The 20,699-nt window shown below is 35.4% G+C and overlaps 1 protein-coding gene across 2 annotated transcripts in view; it reads right to left on the minus strand.

The window, feature by feature from the left end:
- Positions 1-5,240: 5,240 nt before the first annotated feature.
- TRHDE (thyrotropin releasing hormone degrading enzyme) overlaps positions 5,241-20,699 on the minus strand; it is a 371,263-nt gene continuing 355,804 nt past the window's right edge. For both annotated transcript variants that reach the window (XM_032420460.1, XM_032420459.1), the window contains 4 exons: positions 17,131-17,298; positions 16,473-16,613; positions 13,697-13,778; positions 5,241-7,844 (listed from right to left, as the gene is read on the minus strand). In XM_032420460.1, the coding sequence (XP_032276351.1) occupies positions 7,701-7,844; positions 13,697-13,778; positions 16,473-16,613; positions 17,131-17,298 (535 nt within the window). In that variant the 3' untranslated portion in view covers positions 5,241-7,700. The remainder of the gene's footprint in view (positions 7,845-13,696; positions 13,779-16,472; positions 16,614-17,130; positions 17,299-20,699) is intronic.

Consider the following 20,699-nt stretch of genomic DNA (forward strand, 5'->3'; position numbering starts at 1 on the left):
GATTTCTGTGATTATTTCACAGCACAATTTTCATTTCAGTACAGAAATAAATAGACTATATGTGTATATATAGATGATATAGATTTGGAGAGATACCATATATCTCTATCTATGTGAAATAAATATATAAATCTATATTTCTCCAGTACATACACATGTAGACACTGGCTATAATACAAATAGGAATAGCCTTGATTCTGGCTTTAAAGGACTTCCATTTCTAAAAAAAAAGGTTTCCATTTCTTATTTTCACGCTCATGACAGAGGAGGATCTCCTACGGTGGTATAAAGTATCAAGGTTAAAAGCTCATATGGGTGGCTATACAGAGCCAAATTTAATGTCCTCTGAACAACCCTTAGAAAGAGAAAAACCCCGAGACATTGAAAATTTTGAGTACCACTTATGAGTCCTGATTATATATATTTTATAGTCCTGTTGTTACTGAAGACTGTTCTTGAAATTCAGGGATCTTGACAGTCTGTCCAATGTGGAAAACCTATTAAAAAGCAATCTGAAATGCATTGCAGGTGAAATCACTTTTACCAAAGTGCAGATCATTTAATTTATTCTAAGGGCATATAATTGGAAAAAAGACTGCCTCAGTATCTTTTTTCTTTTTACAATATTGCATAAATACGTACTTCTTTATTCTAGCTTCAGTATGTGTACAGTTTTGGAAAAGCCCATGTGAGAAAAGCTAGTGAATTTTTTTCTCCTTTCATGGACCTCTACAGTGTGTATACTCAGAATTTTAAAAATGGGTTCTCAAGTGAAAATAGAAGAATGAAAAAGCAGAAGGTATTTATCTTGACCTTATCTGCACATGTCAGAAAATTAAGACAGTGATGAATTACACATTACGGTATAAAATTTTACTGTCAGAGGCAAAATTCAAATTTGTTCTGCTTTAAATACAGAAGACAAATTTTCTCATTTAGAAAAATCCACTTTGTTAGTGTTTGGTTGTAATGGAACAAAAATTTCATGTTGAATACATACTGATTCAATTTTTACTGAATAATTTTAAAGGCATACCATAGAAAACACTTATCTGCTAAACTAACACAAAGTTATTTATTTGGTAAATGCTTTAGTAACTTGTATTTACTAAAAGAATAGTTACTGTTTTGTTTCTAAATCATAAAATATTAAAAAGAAAAAAAGTACTTCCATTTGGCATATTTTAAATAAGTCTGTCCATTTGGGAAATGGCTTTAGGAAAATAAACTTTGTTGCTGAATTAATTCAGGTTCATTAGAAATAGTCCACATAATATTTTAAAAGATTATGATGAATTCAGTGGTATCCAGAAAGCCACTTTTGAAAGCTCAAGGGCAGAATGTCTCATCTTGCTCCGAGTAACTGGACAGTGCATAAGCTTCAGAGAACTAATGTGTTTTATTTTATAGTCTGAATTTGTTTTCAATGACTATCAAAACATAAAGGGACTAAAATATGGCAAAGGAAATGGCAAGTATATTCATATGTGACAATGTACAGGGAGCATTTAAAAAGGTAATGTGAGATTACTATTACACCATAGTTTAAAAGGTAGAAACAACATTTGAGGAGAAATTCACTTGAAAAATGTTTCATACTTGAGAAGCGACAGATAAGAAACCCATTTTAAATAAAACTGAATAACGCAAAATTAAGAGCGGATGTTCTCACTCAGTAGATCCTAGGTTATATGAAGGTGGGAACGGGATAGTGTCTAAGAGCAAGCACAGTATTGCAAACCTAGTAGGGGTTAAAAGGATAGCAACTGAATGATTAACTTGGAAGATAAATGCACTGCACATTCAAGGCAGATGTTCCTTACGGTAATATTTGCTATAAAACATTTCACTCTCTCATTTACTTACATGACATAATAAAAATGTGTGTGATTAGAAGTAAGTTGACCTGTGCCAAGCTAGGTCAAAGCAGTTATCTTACACTGAATCTACTACGCACAGCAGGCCAATGGAAAAATGTAACTTCGAGTAAATTCAACAGCTGCAGTCCATCTATACAGTTCCAAGCAGAAAGGAATAGTTCTCTGGCCTCATTGCTAAGCGAAAGGAAAGTTCTGGCTAGACTAACAGGTCTCCTGTGCATGTAGGACAGAGGTTTAACCTGATCTTTTGGTCCACTGGTGAAGAGCTTTACAACCCATCCTCTCTTTTTACTTGTTCTTCAAGGCTGATTGTCTGGAGTATCTGTTAATTATCTGTTGTAGCTTAAAACCCACTATACAACATACTAATGTAAAACATTTTGATGAAAACTGTCATAGGTCATATGAAGTAACTGTTAAGAAACGAGTGTCAAACCAGAATGCACTAATTAACATTTTTTCTCAAATGAGTCAGTGACAATGAAAAAATAAGCTAAGTATTCGAATCCTCTATAGAGACTGATTTGTATGGATAATCATTATGCTTCCATGCATATAGAAGGCAGATTAACGACTGACTTGAACCACATAAGGCTTGGTTTGCAGGGTTTTGATTTCAGCTAATACCTATCACCAGTCATGTAAACTGATCCCAACCCTTAACCTCAGTCTCCCCATTGGTAAATTGGAACTGATGGCGTTTCAGTTATAAAATGAGATGATGTCTATAACGTGCCTGGCATTTAGTACACACTCAAATGTTCATTCTTTTCCTATATTTGACCTCATTTAACATTAATACAGCACATGAAAAATTAATTCAGATAAAAATGAAGGATTCATCATTATTTTTCTTTTTTCTTAGTGCATTAGTACATGAACTGGGAATGTACAAAAGATGGACATCTTCAGTGTACTATCCTTAAAGTACTGAATATTCAAAATAAAGTCCCTTAATGTGCTATGTGTTCAAAATCTGAATAAAATCATACTGTCTACTAATATGACCATTTGTGAAAAAGTTATTTTAAAAATACAATGCATATACTTATACATAAGCAGTATACTTAAAACTGGAACATATATTTTTCACCAACTGCTTATTTTTAATACTTAAGACTCTTTAAAAACTTTTCTAAACTTTGAAATAAAATTTCATAAAATAAAATTGAAAACAAAAGCTACTAGAATTCCCTTTTGTTAGAGTTTTCCTGAATAGAAACCACATTAAACAAAATATTTTAATAAAAAAATTCCTTATTAATTCAAAGCAATTGAACTCAAGGTTACTCTTATATAACTAAAATTTGAAATTTTAGAATATTTTATAAGAACATTTTTGTAGTCAAAAGTTCACATATACTAATTCGAACAAAGACATTATTGCCCAGGCTAAGAATTGTTGAATCTGCTTTAAAGAATATATGATTAACTTTAACACATTGTGAATATACAAATAGTATGCTAAACCTATTTTAGAAAACTTGAACTACTTTTACAGAAGTAGGTTAAACATTCTTCCTGCAACTTATTGATATTATTAAATTGCTCAAATAGCTTTTCTTAAATTCTATCCCAATTTATATTCCAATTATAAAGTTTAAACCATGTGGTTTTATTATGCTTTCTAAATGTTACACATTTCTGTAAAACACAATTAAGTGCTGTGAAACCAAACATTGAGAATTATCCTCAAGTACCATAAATGTTTTGAAAACTAGTGTACAAAAATAATTGCATAATATTATCTATACCTAAAAATTTAGTATCTCTTCTGTAGCATGTAATTATTTTTCCTGTTGCCCTCACTCTGATTGGCTGATGATTTATGTTTGTTGCATTTATTGTGATGTGAATTCATCCAGGCCTTTTTCTGCTCTTCCTTCCTTTCCCTTCACAGAGTGCTTTGTGAAATAAAATGTGCTCTATAAATATTTGTCTAATTAAATTGAATTTTACCCCATATAATTAGCAGTGTCAAATGATCCAGCTATGACCTCTGGTAAAGGAAGAAAAAAAGTGTAGGAATCTTAATTTCTCATTATATAAACTTGTACTATGTCTTTAAGAGGTATATGTGGTTACCTCATGGTCATCCTGAGAATAATTGAGCTATTTTAGGTCTTCAATTTCTTAGAAAAAAAAATTCCTTAAAATTTTAACAGCCAGTAGATTTTAATCAAATATATCATTGTAAACTTCTTCAGGAATTCCTATGCTGCAGCTGCATAAACATTGCTTTTTCACAATTTAGTCTGCATAACATTTTACTGAATATTATTTTCACTGATTTAGATGGAAACCATTTTATCTGTGGCCTGACCATCTGTTACTACAGATAGAGTTTACCAGAGAAATGTGTATAAAAATAAAGCAAATTATCACCATGTTAAAGTCCTATTTAAACAGTGTTCACCAAAAGATCAAAAAAGGAAACTATAATCAATGAACTATATTTTTTGTCACAATATTGGGCTGCTTATACTGACTGAAGTGAATTGCTGATGAACATTTCATCCAGTTGTTTGACATCATGCCAATTAGAAACACAGACTTTAAAAAATAATATAATTAGTGTAGACCTATTTCATCACGTATTTTGATGCTGCTTCTGGTACTTGGAAGACCTCCAACTCGTGCAATGGATAGAGGCATTTCAAAAACGTCTAATTTCATTGTAGGAAGGTTTTATTCAAAGTCTAAGGTTATTGTGCCTGTACTCCAAATAACAACTATGTAATTTTCAATGGTTTATGTTGCTACTCTGAGCCTCAGTTTTCTCATCGGACCATCAGGGCTAATATAATTTATTACGTTTTTGAAAGGAGCCCAATAAAACAGCACGTATAAAAGCTCTTTGCAAATGGAATGCAATTTATAAGTACATTATAATCTTAATAACCTTGTAAGATATTACAGTTACGTTTGTAAATAGCACTGTCACAAAAATCTCAGTCTTATGATAGAAAGTATCTTAGAAATAATATAAACCAAAGTCAGCTGAAGCGCCAATTAAAATCTGGGTTATTGAAACTCAGGAATCAACCTCACATTGGAGAAATTAACCTTAGAACTCGTGCTCATCTATTTTTTAAAAACTTAAAGATTTTAAGAAAAGTTTAAGGAAAAATGTGTGAAAATGGGAAAAACTTTTTATTTATAAGTTACCTGGTGATATTTAATATTCGGTATGGTAAACAATTTAGTCCTGTCTAACTGAAACCAAGTTTTGTGTTGAACATATACTGACAGAGTAAAGATTTAAGCCTAGATATTGAACACTTTCAACAATTTGTCATTTCATGCATATATAGGACTTGTAAAACATACAAAGAAGAGAAAAAAGATAAAAAGTCTATGTAGAAAATAGAATTTTATAACTACATTTTACAGAATATTCCAAGAGATATCATTGGTCATTTTATTATTTTGAAAATATTACTTATTTAAACAACTAAAAAACGTTAAAGCCTGATATAATCTTCAACATTGGAGAGGATAAATTATTGAAAAATATGTAGAACAGAAATTCCATCTCAATGCCATTGATACTACTATCCCGTTGAACAGATATTCTATGAGGTATCGAACATTGCACATAATTACACATTTAGGATTTGACATCGTAGCTAAACCAGTTGTTCAAGGCCACTAAAATACTGAAAGAGGATTAAGATTATTAACAGCGGGGAGGAAAAAAGAACTCTAAAAGCCTTTCTAACTCAAATCTGGAAATGGTGATTTCACTCAAAAAGAACGTCACAACTATGAAGAATTTTTAGTAATTCATGACACAAAATAAGACATCCACCTCTAATTTTTTAATCTATTTACCTCTATTCCATGAATCCAAGAGTGATATTGTACATGTTTTGGACCTGCACAGCAGTGTGGTATTTATTATTGTGATGTCTCAGAACTTGTCCCTTAAGGATTTTATATATGTGATAAGTACCAGTAAAATTTCACGACTTCTGATCAGAATGCCTTTTAGATTTTATACTAAGTATTACTATGTCTTACTAATACCACACAGTGTCCTTAAAATTGATGTGTTTTACTTGAAAGAAGTGCTGAAAATGTTAGGTATGAGTAATAGTTATTAATTGCTAAAAAGATAAAATTCAATTGTGGGTGATACCTGTTCAATGGATTGGGAAATTGCTCCTTTTTACTACAGACTCAAAATAAATCTATGGCTCTGGTTTCTAAAATACCTATTTTTCCCCCCAATGTTCAGTGACTATTAGAATATATTTCTCTCAATAATTTGCAAGAAGATTTGGAGGAGTGGAAAACCTCAGGACAGTAGAAAGTTGTCCACAAACTTTTGCTTTGGGTCCAGTGGTTGTGTTGGTATTTTATAATGGCAAACTTAAAATAAGTTCATTTTTGGATAATCTAAACAATGTTTGGAGAGCTGGCTTACTGGGTGAGAATACCATTTAAAAGCACTTGTGTTACATAACAGACAGCCATGACAAGGGCTATTTAAAATTCTTAGGTAGAAGAGAGCTGTCAATGCCAAAGGAAAAGCTTTGCTCAAGGAAAGTAACTTTCCTCTGAACAGATGGCGCAGCGGGGATCCAAGGTCATGACATGGTATCTGACCTACTTGAGGCCCGGTCACTTAATGGAGGATTAGACTGACACAGACACAAAGACCAACACACACACACACACACACACACACACACACACAGAGTTTTTAACCCTCTGGACCACCCAACATGAGATGGAAAAACAAATAAGATGGAAAAGAAACGTTTTCTCAGCACTGATAATTATTAAATGTGCACAATTGTTTTATGCAACAGGAAGTTTGACCAGAATGATGACAGAATCTATATTTAGGATACGTGGCTGCCACTTTGGAGAATTAGAAGAGTGTTTATACATAAATTTTGTTTGAACTCATTTTCATGTAGTAGAATAGACCATTGTTCAGGAAATAGATGAAAAAAATCTGTAACAGTTGAGAAGTTTAGTCAGGAAATCGTCAGGAAAGAGAGTGTTAAGATAAATTCTTTTCAGCCTTTTCAAAGTTTGCATAAGTTTATAAAAAGAGATAAAGTTTCTTTGATCAGAAGAGATTCTTTGCAGAAGTGCAGTGTACAACATACTATATACATACAGGGCTTCCCTCTGTACATATACATATGTACACACCATCTATATGACTTTTTAAACATATACACGGCTTTAACTCGAAGAAAATGAGTTAGCAACACAGTCATCATTGCAAGACAATCCAAGTGCTGAAAGAAGTGATAATGATCACTTAAAGGGCTATTTCACCTCCCACATTGCCCAGGACCAAGAATAGAATTCTTTTTTAGTTCTTCTTTCATTGCAACACTGATTGTCATAGATAATCTTTGTGCTTTTGTGTAATGCCCATCCTGGATATAACATACATTCACATATGACGTCAGACAGTTTAAATAAGCATGCTGAACACAGGCAGGACCACACAGCCATGCAGAAAATATTCTGAATATGTTTTTCCAAACTGACTGCAACATCAACATGCATCACTACCATATTTGGTCCTGTACAGCAAGGAATGTGCAGCTGAAGCCATCATGGCTAGTTTCACTTGCAAGAGTTTCTTTAGAGAAGAACACCCAGTAGAGAAACAAAACAGAATGAATGAAACAAACAAAAAATCCCCCAAAACCAAAAATTAAAAAAAAAGAAATTTCCTCCCACACATTAACGCTGAAAATCTGGCCATTTTTCACATAGCACATTTTCCTCATTCCATAGAAAGCAGGTCTTCTCCCAAAATTTGGAGTTGAATTGCTCATAAGAGAGATTTTAGTGTCTCAGAGCTTTTCCTAACCATTGGAAAAGCTCATCTTGATAAAGCATTTTCCAGCGCACGTTGGCTTCGACGGTTTCCACGGCTCTCAAGAAAGAGGCAGCAGCTACTCCATTGTAGTTCTTCATGAAGTTCTTCAGCTGGAAAGAAACATTTTTGAAGGGTAAATATGCAAGTCTCAAACTCCTGTCGAACATATATAAACAAGACTATATGTAAAACAAAGTGCCACAGTCACTGCAGAAGGCATATTTAATATGGGAAGCAAGCTCACTAACGAAATACAATACAACAAATTGCGTCCATTAGGTGCGATGTAGTTTCTTTTGGAACCGGAAGGAAAAAAGAGTAGACATTACAGTTTCAAGAGCTCCAAATTCAGCTGCTTGTTTCATAAGTTAATATTAAAATGGACGTATTTATCTTTTCGTAATAGGTTGAGGGGACTGTGGCCAAGGCTAGTTCTAATTGCAAAGCATATCCAATGTACAAATAGCCTTAAAAACTGAAGATAAGGATTAAAGTTCCCTCTTTGTTGGTAGAGATCCAACTCTTCTTCTTCTTCTCCAAATAAGTAGCATAAGGGCTTGACTTTATCTTTGGTAGGAAGGGATTACCAGTTATTGGGTGGTGGGAAGAAAGTAATGATGCCATGAAAACTGGATGATTAATGACATTTCAATTGCCTGAGTGACTCAACTTAGAAAGAATGAAGGAGGGCGCCTGGGTGGCTCAGTTGGTTAAGCGACTGCCTTCGGCTCAGGTCATGATCCTGGAGTCCCTGGATCGAGTCCCGCATCGGGCTCCCTGCTCGGCAGGGAGTCTGCTTCTCCCTCTGACCCTCCCCCCTCTCATGTGCTTGCTCTCTCTCATTCTCTCTCTCTCAAATAAATAAATAAAAAATCTTTAAAAAAAAAAAAAAAAAGAAAGAATGAAGGAAAGCTAAGTGTGGACTCATTTAGCTAGATACTTTGAGCACTTAATTAAAATAAGTTACAATTTTAAAATGCTTTGCTATTATTTTTCTGGATATAAGATTTTCTCTAGAGAGCTCACATATTGTGGGAATGCTCAGGGACTTTATTTCAAGATTAAATATTAGCAGTTTTTCTTTCTGACTGATATGTCTTAAGAAACTGGCAACCAAGCAACAATCGCAATGCTAATAGGCAAATGTGAAAAATCAACTTGCAACACAGAAACATTAGTGGTGTAATTAGTGTGGGTGTGATTCATCACATGGTGGCTGCCACATGGAGGATATGCCAGGAGGGAAATGTAGTGCATCCAGATTGACTCAGGAGCAGGAAGTATGGGGGGAGGGGCATTTAAAATGGACTCTTTAATACTTTTCTGAGTTAATCTAGAAATTGGCTCATTGGTAGCGTGGTTTGTTTATGACAGTGTTACTTTGATTTCATGATACCCATGGGTTTTCTCAAAGTTTTTCCTCTACTTTCCTACAAAGCCCCATGCCCCCCACAGCATTAGCAATGGATAACTATATCTCAGAGCTATATCCTTTATAAGACTTCAAAATCACTATGCTTTGATAACAAACATGTAAAATATCCAACATATAACAAAGATTTATTGATGCTATTCTGAAAATTGATTTGACATTTTACCAGATTTATACAGACTAAGAGGAAGAAGGGAAGACATGGGAGTTTATTGAATGTCTTCAATATTCCAGGCACGGTGCCACACACATATGCCCGTTACAGGCACAAAGATATTAAAAGGAAGTCTAATGGAAACATTGAATCATATTTTTAAACTTTAACTGATTAATCCAATAATTCATATATATTTATACGTTTGGACTCATTCATTCTGTATTCCTAAAGCAACAAGTAATACATTATGATCTATGTCTCGAATTGTTTTAATACAAAAGTATGGTATATTACAGCATACATGTGTATATACATCGATACATTACAGTGGAATTCTTTACATAATATATGTCAATCAGGAAAAAATTATATTTCCTCCTCTTAAAATATATTCTGCTTTATTACATACATACTTTCCTCGGCAGTACTAAATATGCCAGATAGTGATAAATGACCCTTTGGCAACTTTGACTCTGCAGCATGCTCTTGGCCCCTTGAGGAGAGAGAGAGCGAGCCAGCCTGAACACGTGAAGCAAAACGCTTATGTCCTCCTCAAAGGCAAACTATGGGATTGAATATGAATGTGTTATTGACACAAAGACAGTAGGTCAGATTATCCTGCCAGAGAACCATCAATAACAAATGTAAGTGGTGGGTCCCCAGGGATTCATTTCTTAAATCACTATTTAAGTGCACTAAATACTTGCCTCATGAGCTCAGAGAGCCTGAGGTGACTCGTATGAATCTTGGGAGTAGCTTATTCGTCAGAACATATATGGCCCACTTTCCGTAGTCGGCACATATTGATTTTATGCCCAGATTCCTCTGCAGCTCTTCTGTCAAACATGTGGTTACAGCAGCTATCTAACGGGTCCTGGGGGGGGGTGTGATCATAGCACCTTCCTGACCCCTTGCCTGACTTTAGAGGCCCCGGGGTAGATGGAAGGGACTTGGCATTCCAGTTTGCTTATTTCTGCAGCTCTTTGGTAGATTTTCTGCTGTTATTAGCTTTTATTACTGTGTTTCCTAAATATTTATGCCAGCTTATGCTTTTATTTGAAAATGTTGCAAGTTTAGACATTTTTATAAAATAGCATTTAGTAAGATGTCAGAGTTGTTTGTGCTTCCTAGTCCTAGCATAAAATTTCTAGACATGTTTGTTAATTTCTCCATTAGGAGACATTTTCAGGTTTAAAAAGAAAACTCTGATTTTAGGGTACCCTAGACCCTAAATATCACAAAATAAATTATTTGTAGAGTAAATGGCAAAACCTAATATACTCTCAGTAACCATATAAATGAATTGAATTAGCTATTGCCCTATTATGAGGTTTATATTTTCAACATTAAAACTGTAAATGGGATGTCTGTGATGCACAGGATCTATGTTCCTCCACAACAGGGTTGTAGATTAGGCTCAAGAAGAAAAAAACAAAAACAAAAACAAACAAGGGCTGGAGAGAATTGCTTAACAGGCATTAGCATGAAAAACTGGCAAAGGGCCTCTGCAGCTCCCTCAGGTTGTACTTCCATTAGTTTAAAATTAAGGAAATAACACACTGTTTCATAGAGAAATAGTGTTCAAATGGCTAGAGCCACGTAATTAGAAGGAAATTACCAGTTTCAGGTACTAGAATGCAGTTTTGGGGAAGGGACCCTGCAACAATGGGCTGATGGGGATCATTAACATCAAAATAAGTTTTCAGAATTCACAAAGATGTTGATTCCCTTTTGATCTATATATACTCTTGAAAATAAGAATATGCCCCCATCCAAAGGGAGGGCATTGGGTTTTCTGCTTGTGAGGATCATTGGTTATAGAAGGATGAATCTGGAATTTCCTCACCCCTTTTATATTAATGGCGGGGGATTCCTTCATGACATGGCCACTTGGTGCTGACTTTCTAGTTTGACAACTGCCCTCTGAGGCTTTGCCATACTTTCATTATCTCATCATTGTCTTAACGATTGGGGACCGCTGTCGTGGAGTGGGATGGGAGTTTGCTTTGTATTCCTTGCACATGCCCCAGAGAGATGGTATTGTGAAGTTAGGCACTCCGTAGGTAATGGAATAAAAGCCACAGTTCATTAATCTCAGGAAACAAACTGAGGGTTGCTGGAGTGGGGGGTGGGGTGGGAGGGATGGGGTGACTGGGTGATGGACACTGGGGAGGGTATGTGTTCTGGTAAGCGCTGTGAATTGTGCAAGACTGTTGAATCTCAGATCTGTACCTCTGAAACAAATAATGCAATATATGTTAAGAAAGAAAAAAAGAAGAAGAAGAATGTAGCAGGAGGGGAAGAATGAAGGGGGGGAAATCGGAGGGGGAGAAGAACCATGAGAGACAATGGACTCTGAAAAACAAACTGAGGGTTCTAGAGGGGAGGGGGGTGGGAGGATGGGTTAGCCTGGTGATGGGTATTGAGGAGGGCACGTTCTGCATGGAGCACTGGGTGTTATGCACAAACAATGAATCATGGAACACTATATCTAAAACTAATGATGTAATGTATGGGGATTAACATAACAATAAAAAAATTAAAAAAAAAAAAAGCCACAGTTCAGTTTCACGTTTGAAACTGCACTTTTCATTACAAGGACATTTCAAATGACAATTAAATCAAGTGGAAAAATATTAAAAATATGTGTGAAGTAAGTAAGACAAAATGGTCAGCATAGGATAAAATCAAATAAATATCCATTTAAAAGATGTTTTCCCAGGGCCTGGGTATACCTGAAGCAAGGAAAGTATGAAAGATAGACAAGAGTTTGAGGAAGAAGAAAAGGGAGCAGGTACAGGAGAGAGGCAGCAGGAAAGGGAGCAAAGGCAGAGAAGACTGGGGAGAAGACAGGAGAAGGAAGGGAGCTACAAGGGAGGAGGAGGAGGGGAAGGGAAGGGTGGAAGCGATTTTTCACTTCTGTGTTCACTTCAGTGGTTTCACAGGTTGTGACTAAATGAGTCTTTTACTCACTGATTCCTGAATGTAAAATCAAGAAATTAAAAGTACTTCATTTAAATACAGAGAAAATTGGAAGCAATCATTCATTTAATTGTTCTTTCATTCTGTCTCATATGGATATGAAAGAAGTCCTTCTCATTTAGCTTCTTTATTAAAAAAAATTTAGTAAAACATGGGCTGAGGCTTTCAGAACCAAATCCTTTAGGGTTGGGAATACACAGCAGGGATAAAAAATTGAATTTCAAATCATTGCAATCAGAGACTTAGCTTAGCTCATCGTGTGTAAGAATCCAAGTTAGTGCATGAGAGATGATCATACAACATTGGGCAATATTAGAAGATGTTAAGGATGGTGCCAGGGTTGATGCTTCTGGGGAAATGCTGCTCAATATGATTAGCTCTGGGTCATAGTCTCAGGCATTCTGTCAGTGAGAGCAGAGGAAGCCATGATTCTCAAGACCAAATATATTAAATATATTTATAATGGAGTTGAGCAGCAGACAAAAAAGTGATAGATGGTTGAAGCCCGGCTCATCTGAATCATCTAAATGTATCTATATTTTTTCCTCCCTCCTACATAGTTACCCCTCCACATTTCACACCCATCTCTTTTACAAATGTGAGTTAATGGTCAAAAAAAAATTATTTCCAGAGAAATAAACCAGAGAAAAAACTATTAATCTCATTATATATTGCCCGATACATTCTCTTTCATACATATGAATTCATTCCATTGAACAGACTAGATAGCATGAGGCATTATTATCACACCTAGTGATCCACTCCCTGTATTGGCCTGACCACGAAGCAAGGAGACTTAAGTTCTATATCTTAACACCAGCCCTGATCTTTTGTACCCAAATACTGAGTCATTGTGACAGGATGGGTCTGTCATTTCTAGGATCCTAAGCTGGGTTCACATCATCAGCCGAGGAGTAGATGATTGGATCAAAGAGATCTGGAGTGGATTTGAGAATCATTATATTCAAACATCTCTCAAAGGCATTTTATGCTTGTTTGTTTGTTTTTTAGATTTTATTTACTTATCTGAGAGAGAGAGAGAGAGAGAGAGCACTCACATGGTCAGAGGGGGAGGGAGAGGGACAAGTAGACTCTGCACTGAGTGCACAGAGCACTAAGAGGAGATCTCAAGACTCAGATCATGACCTGAGCCAAAACCAAAAGTCAGATGCTCAACCTACTGAGCCACCCAGGAGCCCCAAAGGCATTTAACGTTTAATATAATAGAGATAATTTTGCAAATAATGAATTAAATCAAGTCTTTATCATGAACGTATGTTTTTTTTTAAGAAATGGATATGAATCTGTTGGAAAAAAATGGTTAAAGTGAATGTATAATTTCATATATTTATAAAAGAAAAACATTAGAACTCATATATTAAAATATTTACCTCTTTGAGTTCACCTTCAGTATTAAGAAATTCTGTAACTCCACTAATGAGTTTGGAATTCATAAATAATGCCTCTCCATACCTGGAAAGATAAAAAAAAAAAAAAGTCTTGATGTTAATATAGGAAGTAATTTAAGAAATACTACTCTATAGATTTTTTTAGAATCCTTTTCAAGGGCTCCATTTGACCAATGTTATCTTGTTGCCATTAAGATCTCTGAACATTTCAAGGTCATTTCTCCAGGGAGCCAGGGAGGTGCAAAGAGCTGTGACTGCAGAATACCATCAGATGCCCCCTGATTTATCTCAAAATGTTTCAGAGAGGTCTAAGTTGCAGTAAATTAAAAAAAAAAAAAGGAACCCTCTAAAATTAGATTTAGGAATTGCTATTATATTTCCAATCCAAGGCTTGAGGGAGAAATATTTTTAAACTTTCTACTTTAAACAACTTAGTTCACTATGAGGAAAAAAAAAAAAATCCCAACAAAGTGTAATACAAACTTGGGCATTATCAGTATGTCACACAGATCCTTTGGTCTGGTCAGTCATAAATGACATTGGCATTCTTTTTCATGCTTAGAAACTGAGCCAAATTTCTTTGAAGTGCTCCCCAAATATTAGTATGTTTTCATGTAGGCATTAAATTAAAATATTGAGTTGTTCACTTGGATTGCATAATCCTTGTACCACAGACATAAATTCTTGACTCATGACCCACAGTAAGGAACAATTTGTATTGGTGAGATGGCAAGGTTTCTCATTTTATTGATTTATCTCTGTTGTGCTAAGGATAACTGTCACAGGCTACCATACTCTTAGAATTAAGAAAAGTACACTAAAAAAGATTCTGAGGTTTTGGAAGCAAAGGCTCAGCCCCCATTTTAAGAGGTTTTCTAATGCTGCCCTTACAGTATTGTGGCACCTTTCTTTTAGGACTTGTTAAATTGACAATATCTCAAGCCTAATTGTTATATATGGCAAGGGGGTACATGTGGTTTTCTAAGCGTCTGGCTTGAGCAATTGTTGGATGGCCATATTATTTCCTGGGGAAAGGAAGACAAGAGGACAATGATGGATTTAGCTTTGCAGGTACACCTCAGTAGGGGGGTCCAAACAGGCAACTGTCCATCATAGGGTGAAGCTTAGACAAAATGTTTGAGTAAGAGATCTAGATTTGGGAGCAATTAAAACGATCGAGCGATTGGAGTAGATGGCAACTAAAAACGGAGAATCTGCAGGCAGGAAATAGGAGTACCTTGGATAGCACCTCCATGAACTCCAGTGTTCAAGGATTGACAGAGGAGTAGGAGCAGATGAAGAAGACAGTCCTATTTGTCAAGATAAACACTTCCATATCTGTAGATATACTGAAATCTCAACCTTTCTACCTTTCGGTTGGAGACCATGGAGTCTCAATGAGACAAAATAAGCATACCAGGAACCAAACATTTTTTGGTTGGAACTGAACAATACCTGCACTATGCTGAACTCTGACAGACAAAACCACTCCCCAAGGAGACTGTGCCTTGGCAGATATTTGACACTTTTTAAAGTTAAGTGCTCGTATATATTAATTTCACCTGGTATCTGACTATTCACTATATTAGGGGTACATGAGAGCAAAGCAAGTTTTAATCTTCCAATCATTCCAATTTCTGAGCTGCAAATACAAAAAAGCCAGTATGTCTTCTAGGAATATCAGTGCTTTCTGACAATGAAATGTCTGTAGATAGAATTCTGCTTTAACAGGACGCATCCATTCAAATTGAACCCATTACACAAGGGCAACTGAGAAAGCTATACCTTAAAAACGTAGTTTACACACCAGTTTTTAAGAGACAGAACAAGAGGTCTGTTCACTGTTTGGGGACATTTAAGTTTGAGAACACACAGCATCTACAGGCTCTATAATAAATTTAATTTTAAAATGCCATAGAGATGGGGCGCCTGGGTGGCTCAGTCGTTAAGCGTCTGCCTTCGGCTCAGGTCATGATCCCAGGGTCCTGGGATCGAGCCCCGCATCGGGCACCCTGCTCAGCGGGAAGCCTGCTTCTCCCTCTCCCGCTCCCCCTGCTTGTGTTCCCCTCTCTCGCTGTGTCTCTCTGTCAAATAAATAAATAAAAAAAAAAAATCTAAAAAAAAAAAAAATGCCATAGAGATTATCAGAGTAATAAATCAACATTCATTATAATACATTTAAATACATAATGAAACGTTTTCTTAAACTGAGGCTGAAGAGTTCTCACCATGAAACAAGATGTCTCAGGAATGCATTCTATTGCAACTAGAGTTATACAATGATTCAAATGTTCCTTCTCTATATCTTGGTTTTATTTCAGGTGTTTTACATTTATATTTAAAGAAAATTTAAAACAATTCTGCAGAGGTAAAATTTTCTTGTTATATAATATAATAATTATATCTGATTTATAAATCTTTTTTTTCTACAACACATTTAGAATATAGTTTTATGATATTTCTTCAACCTTAGACACCTCAATAGATTTTCCACAAAAGTTGTACTGCTAAACCTTTTTACTCCCACATTTCCATATATAATCACAGTTTTTAATCTTTATTACATGAATAATGTCATAGAATCATTAAAATAATTCTGAGTTTCACAGAAGTAGCAACACCCATCTTGGTTGACTATTTTAAAATCTAATTCTATTATCTGGACCTTGGTTTTAACACAAAAAGTTGGGCCCTTATCTCTCCTATGTCACCTTTAATTTACTCACTCAAGTTTGAATGACTGAACTCTTATTTCTACCTGGTATTTAATATCTTCCATTTATCTCTGAAAAACTTCCAGGCAAGGTCTCGGCCATGTGGATTTCGAGCGACATGGATTATCACATCAATTGCATCTTGATCTAACACCACCTCAGAATTCAGTGATAGATTCAGAAGCCTTTAAGGATAGAATTGTAGAAAAACTTTTAGCCCAATAACTTAAACATTTTTATAAAATTATAAAAATTACATGCATTAATTTGTCATATTCTTTAAAAGAACAGTCCTGTGTAAACTACTAATACAACTTACCAAGAGAACAATTTTCTGTTTATAAAAGGGGGAAGAGCAAATTCATAGCACTTTAACTAGCTCATTAATTAAGTTTTGAAAAATTCTTGCGGGTGAAGAAATCACAATTTTGTTCTGATGCTATCAACTCACTTTAAAAAATCTTTATAGTAAATACTTCCTTTTTCAATGAAACATTGTCCTATTATTTAGTGAGAAACAAAGGTATCTCTTTCGATTCAATTAGCTTTAGTCATGTCAACATGGCAATTTTCCTTAGCTATAGAAGATACATCTTAGAGTAACTAGTATATATTCGAGGAAATAAAATCAAGTTCAGTGTAGTTTGATTAACAGAGAGTACTCTCATTACACAAATAAATTTAGAAAATTAATTGACCCACCTATTTAATAAGTTCCTGTCATCACTGCAAGTTAAGGCTTCCAATAATATTTTCTTCTCAGAAACTGCTGTGGTGGAGTGGAATTTCATCCATATGAATTCCCAGACATCCTCATCTAGTAGTGAAACTCCTGTGCAGTAGACGATGTCTCTAACATTTAGTGGTATCCTAAAGAAGCAACCCATGTTGGTTTTCTGTTAATTAAAAGCTTCATAGCATTGAAACTAAAGACAGATGCTGATTTACTACAATCAGTTTTTTTTTAATTTTTTTTAAAGATTTTATTTATTTGAGAGAGAGAGAGAGAAACAGCATGAGAGGGGAGAAGGTCAGAGGGAGAAGCAGCCTCCCCGCTGAGCAAGGAGCCTGATGTGGGACTCGATCCCAGGACTCCAGGATCATGACCTGAGCCGAAGGCAGTCACTTAACCAACTGAGCCACCCAGGTGCCCCTACAGTGAGTTTTTAAAAGAGATGATTTTGTTAATTAGATTTTACCTGAAAGAGAATAATACTATATAGTAACAATATTCAAAAATATTGGCAATTGAATGATGTAAAATAATGTATTTTGAATGCAAGTTTTATTTCTACTCTTGAAACTATATTTAAACAAAAATCACGGGACACCTGGGTGGCTCAGTCGGTTAAACGTCTGCCTTCGGCTCAGGTCATGATCCCACGGTCCTGGGACCTAGCCCTGCATCAGGCTCCCTGCTCAGCTAGGAGCCTGCTTCTCCCTCTCCCTCTGCCACTCCCCCTGCTTGTGATCTCTCTCTCTCTCCCTCTCTCTCTGTCAAATAAATAAATAAAATCTTAAAAAAAATCAGAACACAAAGGCTTAAAAAAACAATGCGAACAGGATGCTTTATATTTCCACCAACATTAATACACTTACCAACCAAACATTTTCTCTCATAATTGGTAGACCCAAGAATGACAAGAAAGCACAGGCTGAAGAGACTAATTTGAATAAAACAAACATTTTCTCCTAAAATCATAGACAAGTCTCCCTAAAATTAGTTTTCTCAAATAGGTCTTCACATTTTGGAACCTAGAAGATTACCGATAGAGATAATAAACAGATAAAACATAAAGTAATAAATTTTGAGAAAGTAGAAATTTCTTTTTCCCTACATTTATAAAAGTGACTATAAAAATAGAACAAATCTGACTTGGACTCCAAAATAAATATTATGGTGGGAAACTGTGAGTGGATTTAATTACTCTTGACTATTTATAAGTTGTAAATGCTCATGTTTACTTTACCATAGCAATTTTTTACTAAATATTGTTCTCTCAAGTCTCAGTATATATTCCACATTTTAAAAACCGAATTCTCTGAAAGAACACTAGAATACTTACAAAAAGTCAAAGACAAATACATGTCTGCTTTGTGTCATATTCAGTGATCTACTATTTAAATTTCTCACTTGTAATTTGAATGTGGCTGATTAAGAGGTGTTTTCTCTGGGTAGCAAGATAAAACAATCCCTTCTAAAGATTTAGGACCTTGATTGATGGTTAAAACACGCTATGGTTGAAGGGGTATTTAGAAAACAGGAGGAAGTGTCTGAATGACCACCAGGAAGATAAGCTTCATCTTATTCTGTTAAGCAGCTAAGTAGGGCTACACTCAGAATATTGAGGATTGTGTTTCAGGATACCACAATGCTTATATTTGCTAGAAGTATCATACAAAATTAATTGTTCCCAGAAATGCCTAAAACTATATTATTCTGTCTCTTCCTAGAAGTAATTTGGAGTATTTGGAGAAAAGTTACTTTAACCTCGCTAACTGAAGCCTTTTTTCTTTGTGGTATTAGAGGCAAGCACTCTGTTTTGTTTTTAAAGGAACACAGACATCAGAAGAAACCATCCAAGAGCTTCAGAAAACATTGCTACCACATTCAATCATGGTAGATAGCATACAGGATTACAAATATGCTTCCATCTTTACTAACTATAATAAAAAAGTTAAGAAACCTCGTCTTTCTCTAAATCAACAACTAGAAAAGAGGATGAGTCTTTTCTCCGAAATATTATAGGCTACAGAGCAAAACACTGTATCAACATGACTTTGGCCAAGAGATCAATAGAAAAATTTGCAAGAAAAAACAATAAAATGTCTACTGAAATCATCAGCTCATAAATTAATGTATATTTTCTTTTTTTCTCAATGTATATTTTCTTAATGTTAGACCTAATAGAAAGTCATTAAGCTATTAATATACTAAAGAGAATATAGGGATAGAGCCCATTGAATTAGGTTTTTTACTGCCTATGAAATCCATCTCCAATATCAATGGTTTCAAGTAGAAAAAGCATACAGAAATATAGAAAATGCAAAAAAAAAAGATATTAACTATATTCCTTAGAAATAACTTGACTGCCCTATATCATAATCAGTAGCAATAGTCCATATTTTGTTATTCAGTAGATGTTGTTGACTGATGCAGAACTGTGTAAGATGCACTTACAAATGAATAAATGGACTAGCCCGTCCAAAGCCCTGGGCACTGGCTAGAGGAGCACGAGAGGCGGGAAATAGCAATTCTGTGCAATACCATGATCCAGGTTATACATTTTATTTAGTCTATATAATAATATCATGCCGTCTGCATTATAAACTTCTTTTTGCAGGAGAGGGAACTCTGTTCTCAGGGAGGATATTTTGCACTATCACCACTATATAGTAAACTGAGATCCAGGATGATCTGTACATGAAAGTCTTTCCCATTTTTATCAGCTTAGAGATGGCTATGACAACAGAAGTATGATACATTGTTTTCTATTAGTGGTAGTCATCAGAGTAATATGGACACATCCAACTTATCATGCTCTCAGTGCTGAAGTGGCCACAGGGTTGCCGCTAACCTTTTTTTTTAAGTTAATTTTCTAATACACAGTTAAATCAGTCATCTTTGAGAAATATTCAATATGGGCAAGACTGGATTTCCAACAATAAGTATCCATGGTGCCCACCAGCACTGAAGCGACACTTGTTAAAATGCGAGCGTAAGGACATAGGTGAGCACTGTACTTAAGGAACTGCTCTATGGCAACCTACTCATACACACAGCACGGAGAAAAAAATCTTAAAAGGGCACTCAGCAATAAAGTGCTGGATAAAATGACAGACCACCCTGAAGGAATCTAGCAAAAGTTATCCTAGGCAAAGGAGGCCTTTAAAAGCAAAGCTGCCCAGAATAAGGGCAGATTCCGGATCTCAAGCTGCAGTCCCAAACCAAGAGAGAGACCCCATAATTTGGATTTGCTCTGCCAGAAGCTGCAGGTCAGCTTTTCCGGCTTGTCAGCAGCTGTCCCTCTGTGCAGAGCAGATGTATCAAATTTGATTACTATAAAAATGAGACTCACATATGTTTACATATATAATCTCAAGCCTGTGGATGGGCCATTGAAAAACCGCCCTCAGTCTCAGCTGCAAATCTCCAAAACTCTCAGGAAAGAAATAACTCTATTAGCAGATGTCATGCGAATGCGCTGCTTCCGGTTCACAGGTCTCCTTCAAAGGGCAAGGACAGAACTGATTAACAGGAGAATACCACC

This window comes from Phoca vitulina, unplaced genomic scaffold (assembly GCF_004348235.1).
Source record: "Phoca vitulina isolate PV1807 unplaced genomic scaffold, GSC_HSeal_1.0 scaffold23, whole genome shotgun sequence".
Taxonomy (NCBI): Eukaryota; Metazoa; Chordata; class Mammalia; order Carnivora; family Phocidae; genus Phoca; species Phoca vitulina.